This window comes from Lycorma delicatula, chromosome 12 (assembly GCF_047948215.1).
Source record: "Lycorma delicatula isolate Av1 chromosome 12, ASM4794821v1, whole genome shotgun sequence".
Classification (NCBI taxonomy): domain Eukaryota; kingdom Metazoa; phylum Arthropoda; class Insecta; order Hemiptera; family Fulgoridae; genus Lycorma; species Lycorma delicatula.
In genome coordinates, this window is record NC_134466.1 from 41,224,705 (window position 1) to 41,247,085 (window position 22,381).

General features: G+C 31.1%; 1 protein-coding gene across 2 annotated transcripts in view; it reads right to left on the reverse strand.

Moving 5' to 3' along the window:
- The window catches only part of LOC142332742 (midnolin-A-like), a 175,154-nt gene that overhangs the window by 114,974 nt on the left and 37,799 nt on the right, over positions 1-22,381 (reverse strand). For both annotated transcript variants that reach the window (XM_075379354.1, XM_075379353.1), the window contains exons 2-4: positions 15,382-15,469; positions 9,215-9,271; positions 5,843-6,577 (exon numbers count right to left, since the gene is read on the reverse strand). In XM_075379354.1, the coding sequence (XP_075235469.1) occupies positions 5,843-6,577; positions 9,215-9,271; positions 15,382-15,469 (880 nt within the window). The remainder of the gene's footprint in view (positions 1-5,842; positions 6,578-9,214; positions 9,272-15,381; positions 15,470-22,381) is intronic.

Genomic DNA, 22,381 nt, shown 5'->3' on the forward strand with positions numbered 1-22,381 from the left:
GTTTCGTAAAAGTCAAAAATCTTTATGGATTTTGGGCTTTTTCGAACACTTTTGGTTCAGTCGATTTCAATCAAAAAAGGAGGTGCACAACTAGATGTTACAACAGTCCTTAAACCAAAATTTTCAACATTCTACGGCTAATCGTTTTCGAGTTATACGAGATAAATATGTACGTACAGACGTCACGCCGGAACTAGTCAAAATGGATTCAGAGATGGTTAAAATTGATATTTCCGTTGAAATCTGAAAACCGAAATTTTTCACGATTACAATACTTCGTACAAGGAAGTAAAAAGCTCCCCAAGTATTTCCCCGGAGTACACTTTCGGTTTATCCAGGGAAATTACACTCTCCCGGATACATCGTTCAAGTGTAATTTGATAAAAATATAACTTTTATATGAAAGTAACGAAAAAACTGCTTCCCATTTTGGGTCCGGAATATAATATAGGTGGCAAGATTACTTTAATTTTTATATTCCTTTAAGCGATGAAAATAATATAGACAACGAAAAAACAATATATATTTTTTTTTAGACGTAGGGAATAATAAATTTTAAGAAATGTTTTCCTAAAAATATTTTTATGTAGAGTAAGTTTAACAAATCTGCGTAAGATTTTCTCTCTAAATCCATCAACCCCTTTAATAAATGCTGAAATAATAAAAAGAACATTTTCAAAAACCGTTTCTGCATTTTAAGTCCAGGATCTATAATTCAAAAAAAAAAAAAAATGGTAGACCATTTCTTGATAACTTTATATGAAGTATAAATTTTCAAAAAACCTTTGAAAAATATTTAAACCGAACAAAGGTAGCGAAAGAATAAAAAATATGTATGTTAATTTTAACAGGAGTTGATTTTTGGATTATTTATAAATGTATTGCAGGTAAAGAATTTGTTTTAATAAAGTTTCCCTCTGAAGAAAATCGAAATTGCTTTTTCCGCGATATCCCGGCAACTCATTTAAAGAATTCTTAAAAATTAATATGATCAATGCTCCATATATAGAAGTATAGAAAATGGGTTTGGTCAATCCTGAAATATAACGTTAAAAGCAGTGCGATCCTCATACGTATGCACATACTTATTTTTTTTTTAGTCAAGATTAGAGATTCTCAACCGTTTTAGCTCCACGATCCCCAAATGAAAAAAAAAATTAATAATGAATAATTCGCGACCCCCATGCTCAACCCAATAAAACCTAGTTAAAACTACTTTGATAGCGATGGGTATGAACATGCATGTAAAAATTGTACAAACATGAGCAATTTACAGGTACTTGATGTGTTGGTACTCCAAGTAATTTGGTATACTTGCATAATATTCGCTGCGAGAGCGTAGTGTTCGAACATAAAAAAAAAATTCAATTGACCAAGAATATCCTGGAAAATCTCTTCGAGATTTCTCGAAGAGATGGTTACTCAATTATTTTAGTGAAAACTTTGTTACAGCTGCTAAGTTACCGGATGAGATTCACGACCGGCTCATCGAAACGTCTGCCGACAAAACGTTACAACTACAATTCACATCTGAAAATTTAGATACGTTTTGGTTTGCTCAGCGAAATGATTATGGAAATTTAGTCACAGAAGCATTGAAAATATTAATCCCTTTTCGCCACGTCTAACCTCTGTGAAACCGATATTTCGTCCATGGTTGCCCTAAAATCTAAATACAGGAATCGTCTTTTATCTCTTGAAAACAATTTGCTTTTATGTATTCCTAAAATAGTTGCACGTATGGAGAAACTTTTAAATAAGAAACAAACGCAACACAATCTCATCAATTTATTTTCTTTACACGTGTAATGATGAAAAAAATGTAAATAAAATATTTATAATAAATGATTTTTTCCTCATAAAATGATTTCGAGTTGAGGAGGATGAAATGGGAGAAACAATACTGAGATCTGAATTTAAGAGAGCATTAAAAGATTTAAATGGCAGAAAGGCTCCTGGAATAGACGGAATACCTGTAGAATTACTGCGCAGTGCAGGTGAGGAAGCGATTGATAGATTATACAAATTGGTGTGTAATATTTATGAAAAAGGGGTATTTCCGTCAGACTTCAAAAAAAGTGTTAGTCATGATACCAAAGAAAGCAGGGGCAAATAAATGTGAAGAATACAGAACAATTAGTTTAACTAGTCATGCATCAAAAATCTTAACTAGAATTTTATACAGAAGAATTGAGAGGAGAGTGGAAGAAGTGTTAGGAGAAGACCAATTTGGTTTCAGGAAAAGTATAGGGACAAGGGAAGCAATTTTATGCCTCAGATTAATAGTAGAAGGAAGATTAAAGAAAAACAAACCGACATACTTGGCGTTTATAGACCTAGAAAAGGCATTCGATAACGTAGACTGGAATAAAATGTTCAGCATTTTAAAAAAATTAGGGTTCAAATACAGAGATAGAAGAACAATTGCTAACATGTACAGGAACCAAACAGCAACAGTAACAATTGAAGAACATAAGAAAGAAGCCGTAATAAGAAAGGGAGTCCGACAAGGATGTTCCCTATCTCCGTTACTTTTTAATCTTTACATGGAACTAGCGGTTAATGATGTTAAAGAACAATTTAGATTCGGAGTAACAGTACAAGGTGAAAAGATAAAGATGCTACGATTTGCTGATGATATAGTCATTTTAGCCGAGAGTAAAAAGGATTTAGAAGAAACAATGAACGGCATAGATGAAGTCCTACGCAAGAACTATCGCATGAAAATAAACAAGAAGAAAACAAAAGTAATGAAATGTAGTAGAAATGACAAAGATGGACCACTGAATGTGAAAATAGGAGGAGAAAAGATTATGGAGGTAGAAGAATTTTGTTATTTGGGAAGTAAAATTACTAAAGATGGACGAAGCAGGAGCGATATAAAATGCCGAATAGCACAAGCTAAACGAGCCTTCAGTAAGAAATATAATTTGTTTACATCAAAAATTAATTTAAACGTCAGGAAAAGATTTTTGAAAGTGTATGTTTGGAGTGGCGCTTTATATGGAAGTGAAACTTGGACAATCGGAGTATCTGAGAAGAAAAGATTAGAAGCTTTTGAAATGTGGTGCTATAGGAGAATGTTAAAAATCAGATGGGTGGATAAAGTGACAAATGAAGAGGTATTGCGGCAAATAGATGAAGAAAGAGGCATTTGGAAAAATATAGTTAAAAGAAGAGACAGACTTATAGGCCACATACTAAGGCATCCTGGAATAGTCGCTTTAATATTGGAAGGACAGGTAGAAGGGAGAAATTGTGTAGGCAGGCCACGTTTGGAGTATGTAAAACAAACTGTTGGGGATGTAGGATGTAGAGGGTATACGGAAATGAAACGACTGGCACTAGATAGGGAATCTTGGAGAGCTGCATCAAACCAGTCAAATGACTGAAGACAAAAAAAAAATGATTTCATTATTGTTTACATGTAAAGTTGTAATTCCTGACCCCCCAAATCGAGAAACACTGGTCTAGATGAACTAGGTGGAAGCTGAAAGGATACTTACGTATTAGTCCGTCGACCAATAAATGGAAAACCTTTTAATTATTGTTAATATCACCGTATATAACATTATATTACCGTTCTTATAACAACTTATATTTATTTATTTTGTAAATATAATTTAACCAGACTTAACCTACGTTCGATCCACTCGTTAACCTTGACTAATTAACACAGTAATGTTTTGAGTATTTAAATAAATTCAGTAATTATTTATTATTTAAATATTTAAAAGAAATTACTGTGAATTAGTCGAGGTTAGCGAGCGTAGGTTAATTTATATCTACAATTATAAACAATAATGCTTATAGTTTTAACATGTAAAATATGATAATAATCCCGTAACTTTGAAGTTTTTTTTAAAGTTACGGAATATCATGTTAACAGTCGACGTACATAAGTACCGTTAAAAGTAACAATTTTAAAAAAAACTATAAACCATTTTTGACATATCACCATACTTTTTCCTTTAATATTCTAGCTATACTCACCGAGAAATAAAAATGTAAAGATACCAAAATGAAAATAAGTTTAATATGTAACCGTTTATTTAGAATATTTAGAAGATTCATACTTTATATTAAGTTTCAATCTTTGTAGATCATAAGACCAAAGTGAATAACACATCAAAGAGAATTAGGTTACTTTTTTCTTTTTTTTTTAAATCCGATCTTGAAATATAACCGCTAATTTTATAAAATCGAAACCTGGTAAATCTCAATGAGATATCGTTAAAAGGTTATCAACTTGATTGAGTTTAGTTATAGTTCGATTATTATACGAAAATTCGATTAATTAGATTTTCGGACTAACATTGGAATACGTGGTTATTATTTTAACTAATTAAACGAATGCATTAACGCAATAGTTATATGCAATGCAGTGCTGATTATCAGAGCGAAATTTTGTATACGTAATAAAAGCACAGTAATGGAAAGAAATTCCCCGTTACTGAACAGAGAGAAAAAAGAGAGATCACGCCGTTGTTGAAATGAGAGGTACCGTTTATTAACAGAAAATGAGGACGCCTTCTCTATTCGACCGTCCGTCCGTTAACGTTTAAAAACGTTACGTTCAGCAACAACAACGAACGGTTAAATCAGGTATCCTCCTTTCAAGTATTTTATCATTATTATTATTATTATTATTATTATTATTATTATTACTACTACTATACATTTATTTTCTTTAATCTTTCTAATAATTCTCCCATCCTTTTCTTTTAATTTATTATCCCTTTTTCCAATACATTTTTATTCATAAAAAAAAACAAAAAAAAACAGTATTCCGTTAATAAGAACTTCCATCATATCTTTACTTTTGCGTCTCTCAATCATAAAAGGGTTTCTAATATTGAATGAAAGTTTCCGGATTCGAATCTCGAACAGAATATACATTTCTTTACACGGTATAAATTTCAGACAGTTATTACCACCACACGTAGAACTTTTACGGTTACGTGCAATAATTATTATTATTAGAAACAGAACACAAGCCGTTAACTTTCTACACAACAAAAGAATGTCTGTTTGAATATGTTTCGATGTTCGTTTAGAATTTATAAACCGCTGGACCGATGTAAATAAATAAGTACGAAGCAGTAAACCTTAATTTGAGGCCGTATCGGTTTTACAGCAGGATATTTTGTGATATATTTCGAATCGCTGACTAACCGGGAAGAAGAAATATATATATTTTGGTATTTTACTTAAATAATCGTATCGATTATTTAATAGAAAAGATTTATTATATTACAATTTAAGTAGGTAAGCTAAGTTTTTGATCGAAGTTTTCTCAGCTCTATCAGCGTACAGCACAAATAAACAATTAAACCGACTTCCCTTCTGGTAAACTTTTACTATTTACAAGCTCAAGATCTAGGAAGACATTTCAGATTATATAAAACAAACTGAACAATAACAACTTTGAAAGAAGCTTTATTTTTAAAACTTCAAAAGCAAGTTTTCCTCGCCTTTTTTAAGGGTATATTTTAAAGATTTCTAAACCTTAGTAAATAAAATTTGAAAATATTTTCGTGTGAAATAAATTTTTGCTTGTTTGTCAAAAAGTTCCCGATGACAAATAACACATCGACTACTTGAAAAAAGCATTTCTTTAAAGCATCTCTAATTATTTTACCGGAAAGTCTGATTTGAAATCATAAAAAGAAAATCAATTTCTTTTTCGGAAAAGCAGCGATAGAAAAGTTGAACCCTACATTAACACATACACAAAATTACATCGCTACAACAAATTCCACGCCGATTCTTAGATTCAAACAAAAGATATAACACATAGTAAATATTCAAAAATGAAAACGTAAACGTTTTGTTCACTCACCTCTACAGGATCCGATTTTGATGTTAAGACTTCTGATGAAAGTTGCTTTAATGTCTGCGTTAAATTACGGGAAGCTTCGGCGAGTGCACGTGTATCCAACGTCGGTTTAGAGGATGACGAATCGCATTTGCAACCTTCTAATAATGTCGATCCCGGCACAGAAGACGACGAAGATGAGGGTACGGTTGACGACGGCGAAGATGTCGACGACGACGACAAAACCGGAGCCGACGGTGATATTGTTGTCGACGTGGACGACGACGTTAATACAGACGTATTGGCAGGATACGATACTGAATTTGGATTCGAGGTGGTGACGTCATTAGAATTAACAACATTTTTGTTAGTAGACGATGTCGTGTTATTTACGGTAGTAGTCGAGGAATTTGCAGAAGAAACGGAAGGCGATGGTGTTGTAGATTCAACGATCGACGACAACGATGCTAACGGATCTTTATGTTGATTAGACGCAAACGATGTAGTTTTATTAACGGATGGGGACTTATTTGGTGATACCGTAACGCGTTTGGAACCTGATGATAAAGATGAGAAACTTGTTGTAGTTGCTGACGATGACGATGATGAAAAGGACGACGAAGTCGATGAAGTTGTTGTTGAAGTTGACGTCTGGTTGTTGGGTGTTACAGTAGACAACTGAAGTTGTATCAGCATCATATGGTCGCCTAAGCGCATCGTAAGGTTTAAAGGAGCCTTGCCGGACAGGAAATCATTTACCTGAAAAAATTTACCCAAACTAGTTACACAAATTGTAAAAATAAATTATAAAACACACAAGCAAAAAAAATAGAAATCTAATGTTACATACGCACAATTTATACGCCGATTAAACAGACTGCAGATAATATTAAAATCAGTCTACTAATGACAAACAGTTTTACAAATTCATAACTTGACTGTAAAAATACAACCTTAATTCAGAACCTTGTTTCATACTATTGGTATGACCCTTTTTACCCAAATCGTGCGAAAAAAATCCTTCAGATCACTACAAAGCATTGATCGCAAACGCTTTTTAAAGCAGTACAAATAACTCCAACCTTTCAGAACAGTCAGAAATCTACAATTTAATGGAGAAAACAAATAATAAAAGCTCTTAAATGTGACGCTCACTTCTAATTATGCCAAATGTATTAAAGGGAAAATGCGTTTTGACCAATCACCATCAAACAAATCCTAGTTGAAACCTCTCCTAACATTCAACACTTTTATTTTTGCACAAAACGGATGAAAAGCATGTGGCGTGTAGCCAGATACAATGTATAATGATAAATAATTATGCAATATTTCATCTCTTATATTAAGCTTTGAAATACCAGGTAATGAATTTTTCAGCTTTCTACAGAATTCTTTCAGTATGATTATACAGAATACATAGTTAAAAAGGATCGATAGATGAATATGATTTCTGAGAAAAAATGGACTTTCTGTTTTGGTTTCTATTATTCCCATAAAAATTGGAAATTCCACCGAATCGTTAATGGATCATTCATGTTCCTCCTGAAACTGTTTAATGAACAATTTCAATTAAATGTATGAATGAAATAAATTTCAGGTTACAAAATCAGATTCCTATTTGTACAGCATGAGCAACTTAAAACCTAATCTACCAGCTCGAACTACATTTAGTTGAGCGTCACTTTTAACGCTTCTATTACTAAATCGCACCATTACTTTTTGTGTATGGTACTGTTTTAGTCAATTGTCGTCAGCTGTAAACTGTTTGTGTACTCGAGTCAAGTACAGTTTCATTCTTTAAAGTTGTATTTTTTTTTTAAATGACTTATTCGATCGAGGAAAGGGTTACATCAGTGGTAGTCGACCTGTTTAAACTTAGCGTCAACTTTTGTGTCTCTGTTAGTAGTAAAATTTTCTAACCGCCTATCAGTTCCACAGTAATGGTGATTTACAAAGTAGGGAAATAAAGCAAGTTAAAGCATATAATAATAATTACTAACCAAATATGCGGGCGATACCAATAGTGTATTTTCTGAAATTTTAATCGTCATGGGGAAAACCTAATGAAAATGTTTTTAAATAATGATATGAATTTTTTTTTAAAAGTCAATTAAATAAAAAAATAAAAAAACAAAGGAAAAGTGTTACAGTATCGGATAAAACCCCTGCTGCCCATCATGAAAGGTAGAACGCCCACTAATGGGTGGTAGGGGACCAGGTTGACTACCATGGGTTATATAGTACAGTGAAGAAACACATCAAATATACAGGGAAAAACTCCAAATGCAAGTATCTTGACAAAGAATAGCGTATACAATTAAGTTAAAAAAAAGGGTTCAAGAGGGTCGATTTCAAACACGAAATGAAATAGGCAATGTTTAAGACTCCATAAACAATAGCCGATAAACAATCTCTGCCAGTACAAAAAAAAATCGATATGCAAGTTATCATAACAAAGGGGTATTAAAATACATTCAAGAGCATACACAAATTGACTCAAAATCCAGTAAGTACTTTGTCTCACCATAATGAGGCATCACATACAACATCAAATCTAAATTAATATGCAATTATATATCCATTATTATATTAAAAATAAAAATAAAAAAGTCTAATTAATACCCTCACAAAATTTACAAACAAACAAACAAGAAAAATGGGAATTATGGAGCTTAACTTTCAAGTATTTGTTTACAGTTTATAATCTTAACACCTAAAGAAAAAAATATTAATAACATTTTTTGGTACGTAAGTATTAACGCCACCGCAGCTACAGCTTTATTTAAAAACAAAGTAGTCAATTGGATTTCGGTGGAAAATGAACAGTCTCTTTATTAATTTTAATAAATGGTTATTTATATTTATTTATTTTATAAACATAATTTAACCAAACTTAACCTACGCTCGCTAACCTTGACTAATTAACACCGTAATTTTTTGAGTATTTATTTAATAAATTCAGTAATTATTGCAATTATTTATTATTTAAATAATCAAAACATTCCTGCTAATTAGTCAAGGTTAGCGAGCGAAGCGGGCGTAGGTTAAGTTTTGTTAAATTATATTTATAAAATAAATAAATATAAATAACCATTTATTAAAATGAATAAAGAGACTGTTTTGAATCTATGTTAAACTCTATATCGGCCCAAATATATTTTCTCATTTGATAATCAGTATTAAAGAATTTTGTTATAGATTTAAATATTTTGTAATGAACGGATCTTTAATAAGCTAAGTATATATATATATATAAAAGTGATTAATTATTAACCATAACAGGATATAAATTTTTTTAATCCTCTTGCCACATACAAAAGCTAACAAAATAAAAATGATCAAAAAAAGAATATCAGAAAGCAATACAATAATAAATGATGTAATGGTAAAACTTGCCTGACAGTCATTAAGGCTCTCCAAAGCCTGCATAACACTTTGTTCTGGTCTTTGAGCCTGAAACACAAAAAGAAAAGATTATTAGCAACAAACAAATTCAAAATTAAATGTAAAAAAATAATTTAACAAAATTATGAATTAATAAAAAATTTCGCAATCAAATCAGATCTGTTAAACTACTGCAGATATGAATTCAGTATCACAGAATTATTTTATTAGTCTTATGATTAAGAGCACAATTAATGGCTGATAAGATTACAAACTTCTGTCAAGAGAAAAGTTCTGAATTGCGGCTGGAGAAGAAGATTATCCATTAGTGTGGTCCTCAAAAAGAAACTTTCTGACCAGAAAAATGTTTACTAAATCAATATTCTGCTTTACTCACCCGACCCCCAACACAGCTTATATCCAGTATAATTTGATAAGGAATTCAAGCGCATTCAAAAAAGAATTCCAGGTCTCTATCAGAGCCCACCGGGTTGGTCTAGTGGTGAACGCGCTTTCCCAAATCAGCTGATTTGGAAGTCGAGAGTTTCAGCGTTCAAGTCCTATTAAAGTCAGTTATTTTTATATAGATTTGAATACTAGATCGTGTATACCGGTGTTCTTTGGTGGTTGGGTTTCAATTAACCACACATCTCAGGAATGGTCGAACTGAGAATGTACAAGACTACACTTCATTTACACTCACACATATCATCCTCATTCATCCTCTGAAGAATTATCTAAACGGTAGTTACCGGAGGCTAAACAGGAAAAGAAAGAAAGGTCTCTATCAGAAATGGAAATACCATCTTCTAAACCAGCATATGCACAAGAGAAATAATACTTTAAGGATTGTAGTGGCCACTAATATACCGTAACAAACGTATGGTTTATATAAGTACATTCCACAAATTAAACTGCCACACATAATGTGACATGTAATCATTTATCATAAAGGATAAATAAATTGATGATTGTACTTCAGTTAACATGTTAAATATTTTGCTACTATTTTATGTGTGCCATTATCAGGTTTACTAAAAAATTATTCTTAGTAACAGAAAAAAAGACATAAAACAAAAAGCTTAACAAACAAGCTTCATAGATTTAACTCCTACAAATGATAGCAAAATTCTAGCTTTACATATCAATGAATTAAAAATAAGGACTTTAAAGAGCTAACAAAAAATCCTGAGGAAGACTGTGAAACGAAAAAACGAAAGAATTTTCATGAAACAAAAGCAATGACCATATTTTAGCAGAAGATAATAATTGAAAATGCAACTAATGCAGAAAGGGGGAGTCAGGAGAGCTTAAAAAAAATACCAAAAAAAAAAAAGGGTATCACAAAGTTACTGTTTTTATTCATTTTTTGATCTTCTTTTCTACTACAAACATGTGATTATTTAATTAAAGTATTAAATAACATTAAAAACATACAAAAAAATTGACTGGCAGTGACAAAAAGTTTTTGTCTACTTTTTACCCCATCTTACGTAGAGGAACTACTTAACCCAATAATTTTCATAAAAATTTAATCATTATCATCGGTGCGCACGTTACCATATCAAAATTTCATGATTATACATTCACCAATTTTGTGATATTAAGCAAAATAAATATAAAAAATTCACAAAGAACTTACACCCTAGTTTTTTAGATTCTCAAAAAAAATTTAACTCTTACTCATTAAAAAATCCTAAAAACCTTTCATAACCTGATGGTCTGCAAGATCTGGACCAAGGTGTAGACAACTTAAAAATCAAAAGTGTGAGATGATAAGGATTAAAAAAAGCTAATGCTTTCATAAAATGGTTTCAAATAGATCAAAATAATAAATAATTAACTTAAATAATGAAGAGATCAATTACTTGTATACTCAAAATAAATTTTATAAAATTATACTTTTATCACAAAATATAAATTTTTCACAGATAAAAAGAAAATAACCTTGCATACATAGATGTAAAAAAAAAATTTGATATCTTAATACAATGCTGGAAAAGTGTGTATGTGTTGTGCGCGTGCGTTTGTTATGTTTGCATATTTGTTCAAATATATATTATGTCAAAATATAATGTTTAAACAAAGAAAATAGGTCAATACATATTTTTTTAATAACGCCAACTAAGCAATTCTTCATTTACTTAGAAATGAATTTATTATCATACGCTCTTCTATATATTTCCATAGGTAATTTACACAATCAAATAAAATATGTCTAAGTATATACGTGTATATTTACATGAAAAAACCAACAATAAATTGCACAATAATGTATAATTAATGTCATGTCAGTTTAGATTGTATTAGTAACAATAATTAACGAAAAAATATTGATATTTTAATTTCAACAATGCCGAATGATGCAAAAAAATTGTTTCTATCAGCAAAAAAAATTGTTTTCCTTGAAATTTACAGTAAACCTTACTAATAAATTAAAAAAAGCATTTTATACATTTAAAAAATTTATATAATTTAAGTTCACATGCAAACACACACAAGTGTGTATGTTTTTATATTTTTATATATATATATATATATATATATACGTGTGTGTGTGTGTGTGTGTGTGTGTGTGTGTGTGTGTGTGTGTGTGTGTGTGTGTGTGTGTGTGTGTGTGTGTGTGTGTGTGTGTGTATTTAAACACTGCACAGACACGTAGCATGTTTAAAATTTACAACAAAAAAAATTAATACAAAACCCCGTATTAAGTTTTAAAACTTCCATTAACAAATTTAATAAAAGAATAAATCATTTTTACAATAAAGGGAGAGAGAGAGAGAGAGAACATACATTATTTCTTACAATATATCTGAACTCTCCAACCTGATGAAAAATTTATATCTAAAATGACGAGTTTAACATCTCTTTCATAAAAATTTTAATTAGCAATGATATTGGTTTATTAATTCTTAAATCTATACTTTCAAACTGGCTCTAAAAATACAATAAAATTTTTTTCTTAATATTTTTACCTATTTTTCAAACATTAATAATACACAACACACTGTGTTAGTTAATACAAACAAAAAGATTGTTAAGTGAACCGACATACCATAAGAATCCCTTCCAAAAATTATTGCTATATAATGATTATTCTCAAGTTAACAAGCATTTCACGCTAGTCTTACTAATACAAGTGTGAAGTAAACTGTTTTCCATTGTCTTCAAGGAATCTCATACATACCAATGCACATCAACTTGTACAGCCTGCTGAAATGCAAATTTTCAGCATAGGGACTGATAATTCAATAAAATATCACTACTCCCAGAGAAGGGTTTATATGTCTGAAGTGCTTTATGCATCATAGCCATAACAAAGTTCAAGGTAGAGATACAATAAAGCAACAAATTTATATACTTCTTCTTCAAGAAACAATGCGTTGTACACACAGCCTCTACTAAAAATTAGGGAAATATTAATATCTATACAAAACCATACAATAATACACTTGCTTATTTTTTAAAAACAATTTCATAAATTTTTAAAAAAAATTATATTTTAATTATGGAAAATTATGTGAACCATCCCAACTTGGATTACATTCAAACCTAAAAAAAAAATATAAAAAAAAATTGTATACCCATCATTTCCTGTTACTCCATTCGTCATTTACCCAGAATCACTCGCACGACCAAATTGAATCATTTTTTATCTATTTCATGAAAGTCAGTCCAAATGTTATACAGTTGCATGATTACAAACAGATCAAGTTATTTTTGGAGCAGGAGATAACATATCAATTCTGATCATTACAAGTCATCCAAATCCTCTCCCCCACCCCAAGTAAGATGACTTTCACATGACATTGTATCCTGTCCTACAACAGGACAATTCTATAATAATTAGCTCACAAAATTCTATAATAATTTTCATAAGAAAGGTGCTTACTCTCCATATTTCTTAGAGTGAAAAAATTACTTACTAGGCAAACCATGTTATATCAATATGAAAACCCAAATTATTTTAAATTACATCGTATTATTATTTCTACCTTAGGAAGAGTAATATATGTAATAAATTCTACACAACATACTAAATATCTTCTTTTTCTTTTAAATGTACTCTCTCTCTCTCTCCCCCCCTCCCCCCCCCCCTCTCTCTCTCTCTCTCTCTCTCTCTCTCTCTCTGTGTGTGTGTGTGTGTGTGTGTGTGTGTGTGTGTGTGTGTTTGTGTGTGTGTGTGTGTGTGTGTGTGTGTGTGTGTGTGTGTGTGTGTGTGTGTGTGTGTGTCTGTGTGTGTGTGTGTTATTATGAGAAAATAGCTTGCTGAAGAAAAACTGGAATATAAGTACTATGAAAAGCGTACCAAAACTGCTGAATTGTAAGCAGCACACAACAATATTTTAATTTTAAGACTATAGCACCTTTAGAAAAAGATACTTGATCAACCCAAAAAAAAACATTAATAAACATAAAATTAGACCCCATAGAAGGATAAAAACATACTTAGATTTAGATGCAACAATTTAATATATAAAAATACAAACACAATAAAAAAGCAAAAATTGATGTTCTTTAGTCACGTAGTCAGAAAGAGTAAAAAAAAAACCGGTTAACTAAAACATGTTTGATTTTTTCTAAAATAGAAAAATATAACTAAACTGGATTAAAGAAGTTAAAAAGTCTAAAATTTAAAAATATAAATTAAAAATAGAGCCACCTTTAAAACAAAATCTTGATGTTAGAGCATTTAAAATCAATATACTATGTACAACCAAGAAATTGGCAACTTTCATATAACTTAGGACTTAACTTAGACTCTGTAATCAAGTCTTTGCAAGGTAGTTCTAAATAACAAATTTGTGGATGTTTTTTACAGGTTTGGTTCCAAATAGTTACTCTAATCATATTTTAAATGATTAATGATCCAGACTTTAATATGTGACCTACCGGATTGGTTTAGTGGTGAAAGCGTCTTCCCAAATCACCTGATTTGGAAGTCGAGAGTTCCAGCGTTCAAGTCCTAGTAAAAACAGTTATTTTTACACGGATTTGAATACTAGATCATGGATACAGATTTTTTTTTGGTTTTGATTAACCACACATCTCAGGAATAATCAAACTGAGACTGTACAAGACTACACTTCATTTACATTCATACATATCATCCTCATTCATACCTGAATGGTAATTCCTGGAGGCTAAACAGGATAAAGAAAAAAATACTAAAATGTAGCATTACAGGAAGATGTTGAAAACTGATTGGTTGATAAAGTATGAAATGAAGTAGTCTTTAAAAAAAACAATTTCTTTCCTATTTTCAATAGGAAAGAAGAAAAAATTTATCAGATCTTATACAGGTGAACTAGACAGTTGGCCTTGTAATAAAATATCAAGGAATATCTCTCAAAATCATACACTACTCATTAATGATAAATTAAAATTTATTAGATAAATATGAACATACCAGAATCTATTAAGTTATGTGGTATGTTTCATTACTGAATTATACTCGTATCTGCCATGTTACGGCATTTACGGTCATTTAGCTTGTTAAAGTACTAGAGTAAGAGTAGGGTCTTCGTACTTCTGCAGTTTTTGGTTAGCTAGTTCCGAGGGCAACGAAATAGGATATGGAATATGTCTGAGAGAAAGCCTTCAGCAAAGACAAAGACTGAGTGTTAAATCACCAATGTTTATCTTCCAAGGCATCAGTGGTATCCCATCGAGGTCGGCTGATGACTGAATTGTGATCAGTCAGAGGGCAAAAACACAAACTCCTGTAAAGCTGATCATGGCTAGGAACGGAAGGAGAGGTGTGACAACCGGAATGCCACAAGGCAGGTTGTCTTCCCCCTTGGAGGTAAATTGGGATACCAGAATCCACATACCATTACTACATATGGACTACCAAACACCTCAGTAAATAGTAATCATTTTTTCATTACAGTAATCCTGATATATTCACCTTTACAATCTGAAAAGGTATTATCATAACATATATGATCAATTTTATCCTACATATTTTTAAATTTATCTTCCAAAAACGTTACAACCATTTATGAAAAACCATTTCTTTTTTTTAGTCTTACATTCAGCAGAAAAATAAAATTATATATGCAGTCACAAAAAAATTCAAAATGAAAACGTCAAATTCAACAAAATTAATATGAAGTAATTAATTAAAATATTTTTTTCTTACATAAAAAAATAGTAATAATAAAAAATAGATTTACCAGCAATCCTGTTTCAACACTAGGCAATAATGTTAATCTACTTCCATTCACGAGCTGATTTTCTTGTACAGTTCCATCCCGTAATTGTCTGTAACAAAAATTAAATAACTTAAATATATATACAAAATATATTTATATAATATAAATATAGTTTTTTTGCAATAATTAGTGATGTAAAAAGTTACTAGATTTCTACACAAATTATTTTGACAAACATCAATAGGATCCAAACAAAATCAACCCGCTAAAATATATCCAATAGGAAGATGAATTCCACAACACAATTTGGAAACTTTTTCCTTGAGAAAACAACAAAAGATTTTGGCAATACATTATTATAATGCTTAAACATTAAAACATCATAATATACTGCAACAAATATTATTTTTTCTCCAGAAATTATAGTCACCTAATATTAAATACATAATTTCTATAAAAGGATCTTGCAACCTTGCACTTCACTAAAGTTTAGCTGAGAATCAAAGTATCCAATTTAAACCGGAACAAACTGTTCGGCAAGATCTCATGTAAGGATGACAAACCCTGATAAAACAGATTGCAGCAAATTAAATGTAAAAGAAGTAATAAAAGTAATTGGACAATTTTGTTTATCATTACAATCGACAATAAAACCTACAGAAAATTATTTATATGTGGCTAACCATTTTTTTTTTCAACAACATTGAAAACTTAACTCTACACACAGTAACCTTTGTTGTCACTGCAGTTATATAAAACTTTATAAAATTTTAGCTGCATATTTCCATTCAGAAAATCTTGTTATACTTTTTATAAGTCTGTACATTACACTATCAGATACGTTAATATATTTTAACTTTGTTTATATAATACACAGGTTATTAAAGTTATTTTTTATTTATTCCCAAAACGCAAATGCAAATTCATTTGTTTTTTCTTCATTATATCAGTAACTTACAACTTTGGTAAAGTTTTAGAAGCCGTTTCCTGTATATTCAATATGGAAAATTATGTACAATTATAAAAATTTAATTTGATTGCTGTTGGTGTATCATATTTCTCTGGTTAAATATAGTTTTTTTTTTTTTTTTTATAATAATGATTTAAAACTTTTTATAAAAGTTTTAATTTTGTTCAGTAATTTATAAAAATACTGCAACCATTTTCTATAATCTTTAGTTAATTCATCTGGATCTATTTCTCAAGAGTTCAAATATTTAATTAAATTACTGCATAACAACTATTCTCAAGTTTAAAAAATAATTAAAATCTCGATTATAGTCCTCAAAAGTTCTGGGTTCGAATCCAATTTAAGCTTTACAATTTTCATTACTACAAAATTCATATACCATCATTACGTTACAAAACCGGTGTAATTATAGTTGAACATCAACCTGTAATTTTTGTAATAAAAGTCTAAAAAAAATTTCATTAATTTTAATGCAGTATTTCTAGTATATTTATAAGTTAATGAAAAGAGTAAATTTATAGTATCAAGGCATAAACTACGGATAAATATATTAATGAAGAATTTAGATGTGGGAGTTAATGAGGGGGAGCTCTATTGATGTTGGTTTTCAAAAGCCAGCATGATTATTATTTCTACTATATTTAGTTGGTAACACTGTTTTGTGTGGTTGCTATAGCATCACGAACGTAGAAGCGTCTGTTTACTACGTGGGTGTTTTATAACCGGGTAGAGTGACTGCTCAGTTCGATTTATGGGTGGGAGTTTTAGGGTTGCACTAGTGAGTGGGCTGCTTACTGATATAAACTTACGAAAAAATTGTTGTCGGCTTTTGAACAACTGTATTAAAAAATATTATTTACTTCCACTTTAATAAATTATTTCGTTTTTCGTTCAAATAAAATTAGTTTTTTTTATTATTATTAAATAATTCTATATTATGTTATAATACTACTTGATAGCTTTGCCTTAAGTCTGAAGATTAATAGTTCGTTTCATAACAATAATAATAATAATAAAATCGATATTCCCTACCACCATACTAATCTAATTAAATTTAATTTCATCATCGAACACTGAAAACCCCTCTTTAAATACCTAAATATAAAAATTTTAAGTTGAATATTGAATCTAATAAAAATATTACAAGAAAGAAAATTTTTAATTATATACAGAAGCCCCTGAATAATCCGAACCCCGGGTAATCCGAACTCAAAACGAGAAAATGAAAAAAAAATTAAGTTTACACTTTGTATTTTCCAAATCTACAAGAAGCTTGACTTGTGTTTATCACGTCCCTCTCTACATTGATTTTTGACTAGGTTTTTTGACGTTTAAAAACATTTTATCGTCACTCGAATACAGAACTCTAGTAAACGCTTAGTTGAATATTGACATATTTTACAAATGATTTCACGGCGTTTTTGTGCCGTCTGTGAAAAATTATTTGAAATCCATAAATCTGATAATTATCCAGGGTATCCGGACGTAGAACAGCTGACTAGTGAAAATGGAAAAAAATCATCATTATGTTCTTGCCACCAAATTTCTCACCCATTTTACACAACCGATGGACCAAAATCCAGTCGATTACAATTAAATACAAAAAATACCGTTTTTCAGTCATTTCTCAAAATGATGACATAGTAGAGCGCTTAAAAAAAAAATTAATCTGAAAAATGTTGTGATTTCTCTTGCTGCTGTTTGGGATACCATTGACAAGGCTTTAATTCGAGCATCATGGAAAAAACTTTTACCTTCTATGATTAAAGATAATGAAAATGTAGACACTAGTTTAAGTACAAATAGAAAGCGTGGTAGAAGCGACTAGAACTGTTAACGAAGAACCGGCAATAACGAAAGAAGATATTACAAACTGGATTAACGTAGACGCAAAAGAATGTTTCCAACTTTAATACAGTACGACAAGGGTTGTATGATGAAATTAAATAGGAGCGAAGAGCGTAAAGCATGAAGCAGTAAAATGTTTTTAACACATATTCAACGGGCAACTGAGAACAACATTCCACTGCATAAAACTACTTTTATTGGCTCAAACAAAGGCGCAGTAGAAAATTCACTAATGAAAAAGACAAAAATCACCTACTTTTAAAAGAAAAAATAATATTAAATCAATTTTTAGAATGTAAATATCAATACAGTAATAAAAGCGCTGTTTGAATGCTAAAATAAAGTTTCAGCACTTATTTCGACTTCCAATACTCGCCTCTTGTACCTTTAAGTTGAACCCTCTACAATCCGAATATTCGTTATGTGAACAGCCACGAATTTTTATTAGTTCGGATTATCCAGGGGTTTCTGAATAAATATATAAATATTAAACCGACGTTGTTGTATCGTGGAAAAGTACTAATCACGTAATACATAAACTACATGCTGCTGTTGTGAACCTATTGTGTTCAGGAGTCTGAAAGCTAGCGAGTTATTTTAATACTTAAGTTATGAACCGACAAATCCCAAGAATATCTTTTAAGTCCGACAAAGGTCCTCCCTGACAAATAAATTTGTGCATAACAAAATGGATGTTTATGGTTAACCAGTTCGTATGCGCAACTTTTCTCAATTCTTCCACACGAATCACAAAAGATTGTATACAATCTTATTAAAAAGAGATATGCGTATACAACAAGCAGACGAGATACACACTCGGAAGTGGGAAAGTAAGTTTAAGAGAAAAGTAGAACTGGTAATATTTCATAATGGAAAACAACAACTAAAGCTCCTTTTACGTAAGCATTTAATATCCCAACGTTTTTTACCGTCCGTTCTATATATATATAAACTGAAGTGAATGAATATTTAACTTTACCCCACATTTTACAGTAGCATTTTGAAAAACACGCCGTTCTGTCCTTCAAACCACATATAAAACCCGGAGTTCTCGAGCTACAAGGAATCCTCGTCCATTCATTCAGTTGCGCCGCTTATTTACGGCCCGCAAAATCAATCCAAATTAATCTACTCCACTCTATCGATTTTCCATAAAAGTTTCGAAAAGCGCCATCTTTGAGTACTTGAAATAATTTTCGCATATTGTAAGTACATCGCTTAATATTGATGCTAAATGTTTACAATCACAATTTTATTTTCATATACCACTTCATCAATCTTTTCTTTGTTTTCATTAAAACATATATTTTCTTCCTTATCAAATCGAACGAATCCTGTGATATTAATTTATAAAGAAAAAACCCATTCCTGACAAAAATAGCAAGCTATCATTTGAATCAACCACAAAACCGTTATCCAAGTTAGGTAAGAACTATTAAATAAGATTAGATAAATTGTAAGTGTATTTTCATTGTTCTACTTTAGTTTTTTGATAAAAGAAATATGAGAAATGAAACAAAGATTCCTTTGGTTAACAACAATTTTTTAAAAATTATGATTGGAAAACAAAACAATTTAAAATTTTACAGCCATTAAACACGCTTGTAACTTTTAAGTTATTCTAAGTAAAGAGATTATATAAAACGTTAATTTATTTAAGAACACGTCTGTCGGTCACATACAATAAAAAGTTTTGCTATTTCAGCTCTAAATAAGAACGTGCGTATATTTTCATTCAGCAAACTGTTTCTACAATTGCATTTGGATCTTAAAAAACATAAAATTTCAGACAATGGTTTCTATGTTACAAGCTGAAATACCAAGTAATCATTCGAGTAAAAAAAAAAAACACCTATCTTCCGAAGATAGAAAAATGAATCTCGTCAAAAGGGTCGGTTCATAGACATACACGTGTGTATATAAATATATATATACCAAGCTAAGAAATAGTCATTGCTATGATCTTAATCACATAAATTGCTACACCTGTTTAAAATACCATTTTTTAAATTTTATTATTAAAATGTTTAAAACTTCATTAAAACACGTTATTTTATTCGTGGATAATCCGTTCAAACAAGACGACAAAAATTCAAACAATCAGACCCATTGAAGCAAAAGTCTTTCAATTATATATAAAAATAAAATTGAGTTGGAAAACTACTCTGTATACTTTAATTTTACAAATAGGTTTTTAATCGTATACATGATTACCAAACAAAGCAGATATCTCCGCGAAAGCGCTTAACATCATGAAAAAAAAAATAATGTTATAGATAAAATTAAGCCCTTTTGTTTTGTATGGAACTAGAAGATAGAACGAATCTTAGCAGTTACTAACGGGCATAACTCGTACGCATTAAAAGTGAACTGAACCGTTTAGAGCGTTAGTCTGAGCATGCGTTCTAAACGCTTGCACCTGCCTCCCCTCAAAGAATTAAAAGCCTCAATACATACCTTGTAATATTACAAACATACTACAGAGCGTTCAAAAAGTGACGCAAACTTATGGAAAAATGTATCCTTCTTTTGTTTAGGAAAAATGGGTTACACAATGCAGCAGAGAATATTCATCGTCTCCCAGTATATTACATGTACCAGTTATGCCCAGATTAAAAAAGGCCTTCACACAAAAATACGGTGCGGATACACCAAACAAATCCTCCATCAAGCGGCTGTACAAACTCAAAGAGACAGGGAATGTGGCAGAAGCAGCCAAAAGTGGTCGAACGAAAGTGCTAACACCAGAAAGTTGATCGTCGTGCAAGTCCCAAGAAATCTGTGAACGCCTATCTAGCCGGTCTGCTGTCTCCGTCGATAGTGCCTACACGGCATTGCGCAAGTGTTTTAAGATGCACACGCACAGAATTGTTCACGAGTTGTTACCTGTAGATATTAAAAAATGTGTATCTTTCTGTCAGCGGTTCATGTCATCTGTAACGCCAGATGGGGAAGAACTCCATAATTCGTTTTGGCCTGACGAAGCACGGTTCCACCTTGATGGATACGTGAATGCATAAAATTTAAACATTCGTGTACGGGAAATCCACATCAGCTGCACGAACAAAAAGCGGGCGATTGGTATGAAATTTCAGGTAGGCGAATCTTCATGACATTCTTTCACGGCATAGTGAACAATGAGCGGTACATACAAAAGGTGCAACAATTTGTAAACACTATACCTGCATATGGGCTAGAATACACATGGTTTCAATTTGACAACGCTACAACTCATACAGCCAACAATATGACATTCTTGGATTAGTGTTTTCATGGACAAGTGATTTTGAGGGGTCGTGGTCCCTTCGGTCTCCTGATTTATACCCTCCTGACTTTTTCTTGTGGGGATACCTAAGGAAGCTGCTAACAAAACTCATCCTCACACCACTCCCAAATTGCAGAACCAAATTGAATGATATGTAGGTGCAACCTCAACAACTGTTACATGTGTTTTATGAACGTGTAACGTCGTATTCAATTATGTAAATCGCATAATGACAATACTGCCTATACTTTAAACAATTACTGTAACTTACTCATTTTCCCATAAGGTTAAGATACTTTTTGATTACTTTTTATAAAGTATAAGGTAACATACTTCTGCTCACAAGCGTTACTAGCACGAATAATACAATAAAACCTTTTATTTTACGACATTTTAATGTCGGTAACATCTTTTATGATTAACAATGATCATTTACACTGTATTAAACAAACAAAGCAAAAAAGATGAACAGTAATTGTAAAAATATTCTAAAACTGTTTGCAAAAGATTAACGTCTCATGGCGACAAATTAAATATATAATTACGTAGCTGCAAGGTAACAAGCTGCAGAACAACATAACTATAAAATATACCGGATCTTTTCCGTTAAGTGGCGGCATTTGTATTTTGTTGGTAGTAGTGCAAACGAGCCTCGTTATGAGATAGAATGACGGCAGCATGGAACGTCTTCCGCCGCCACCGGGCCGTAATTAATTTATTTACAATATTCCATTCCTCAAATGGGACTTGAATCTTCATTCATCGGTGTCATTAGTATATTTATTTTACTATGTACGTTTCTTACTAAATAATTTTAAAAACAGCAATTTATAGAAGAAAAAAATTACGGAAAGTAATAAATAACATTGTAATCAATCGAAAAGTGAATCGTTATTGCTCTGGCAATAATCTGCCGCCGTCGATTCGCAGCCAGCGGA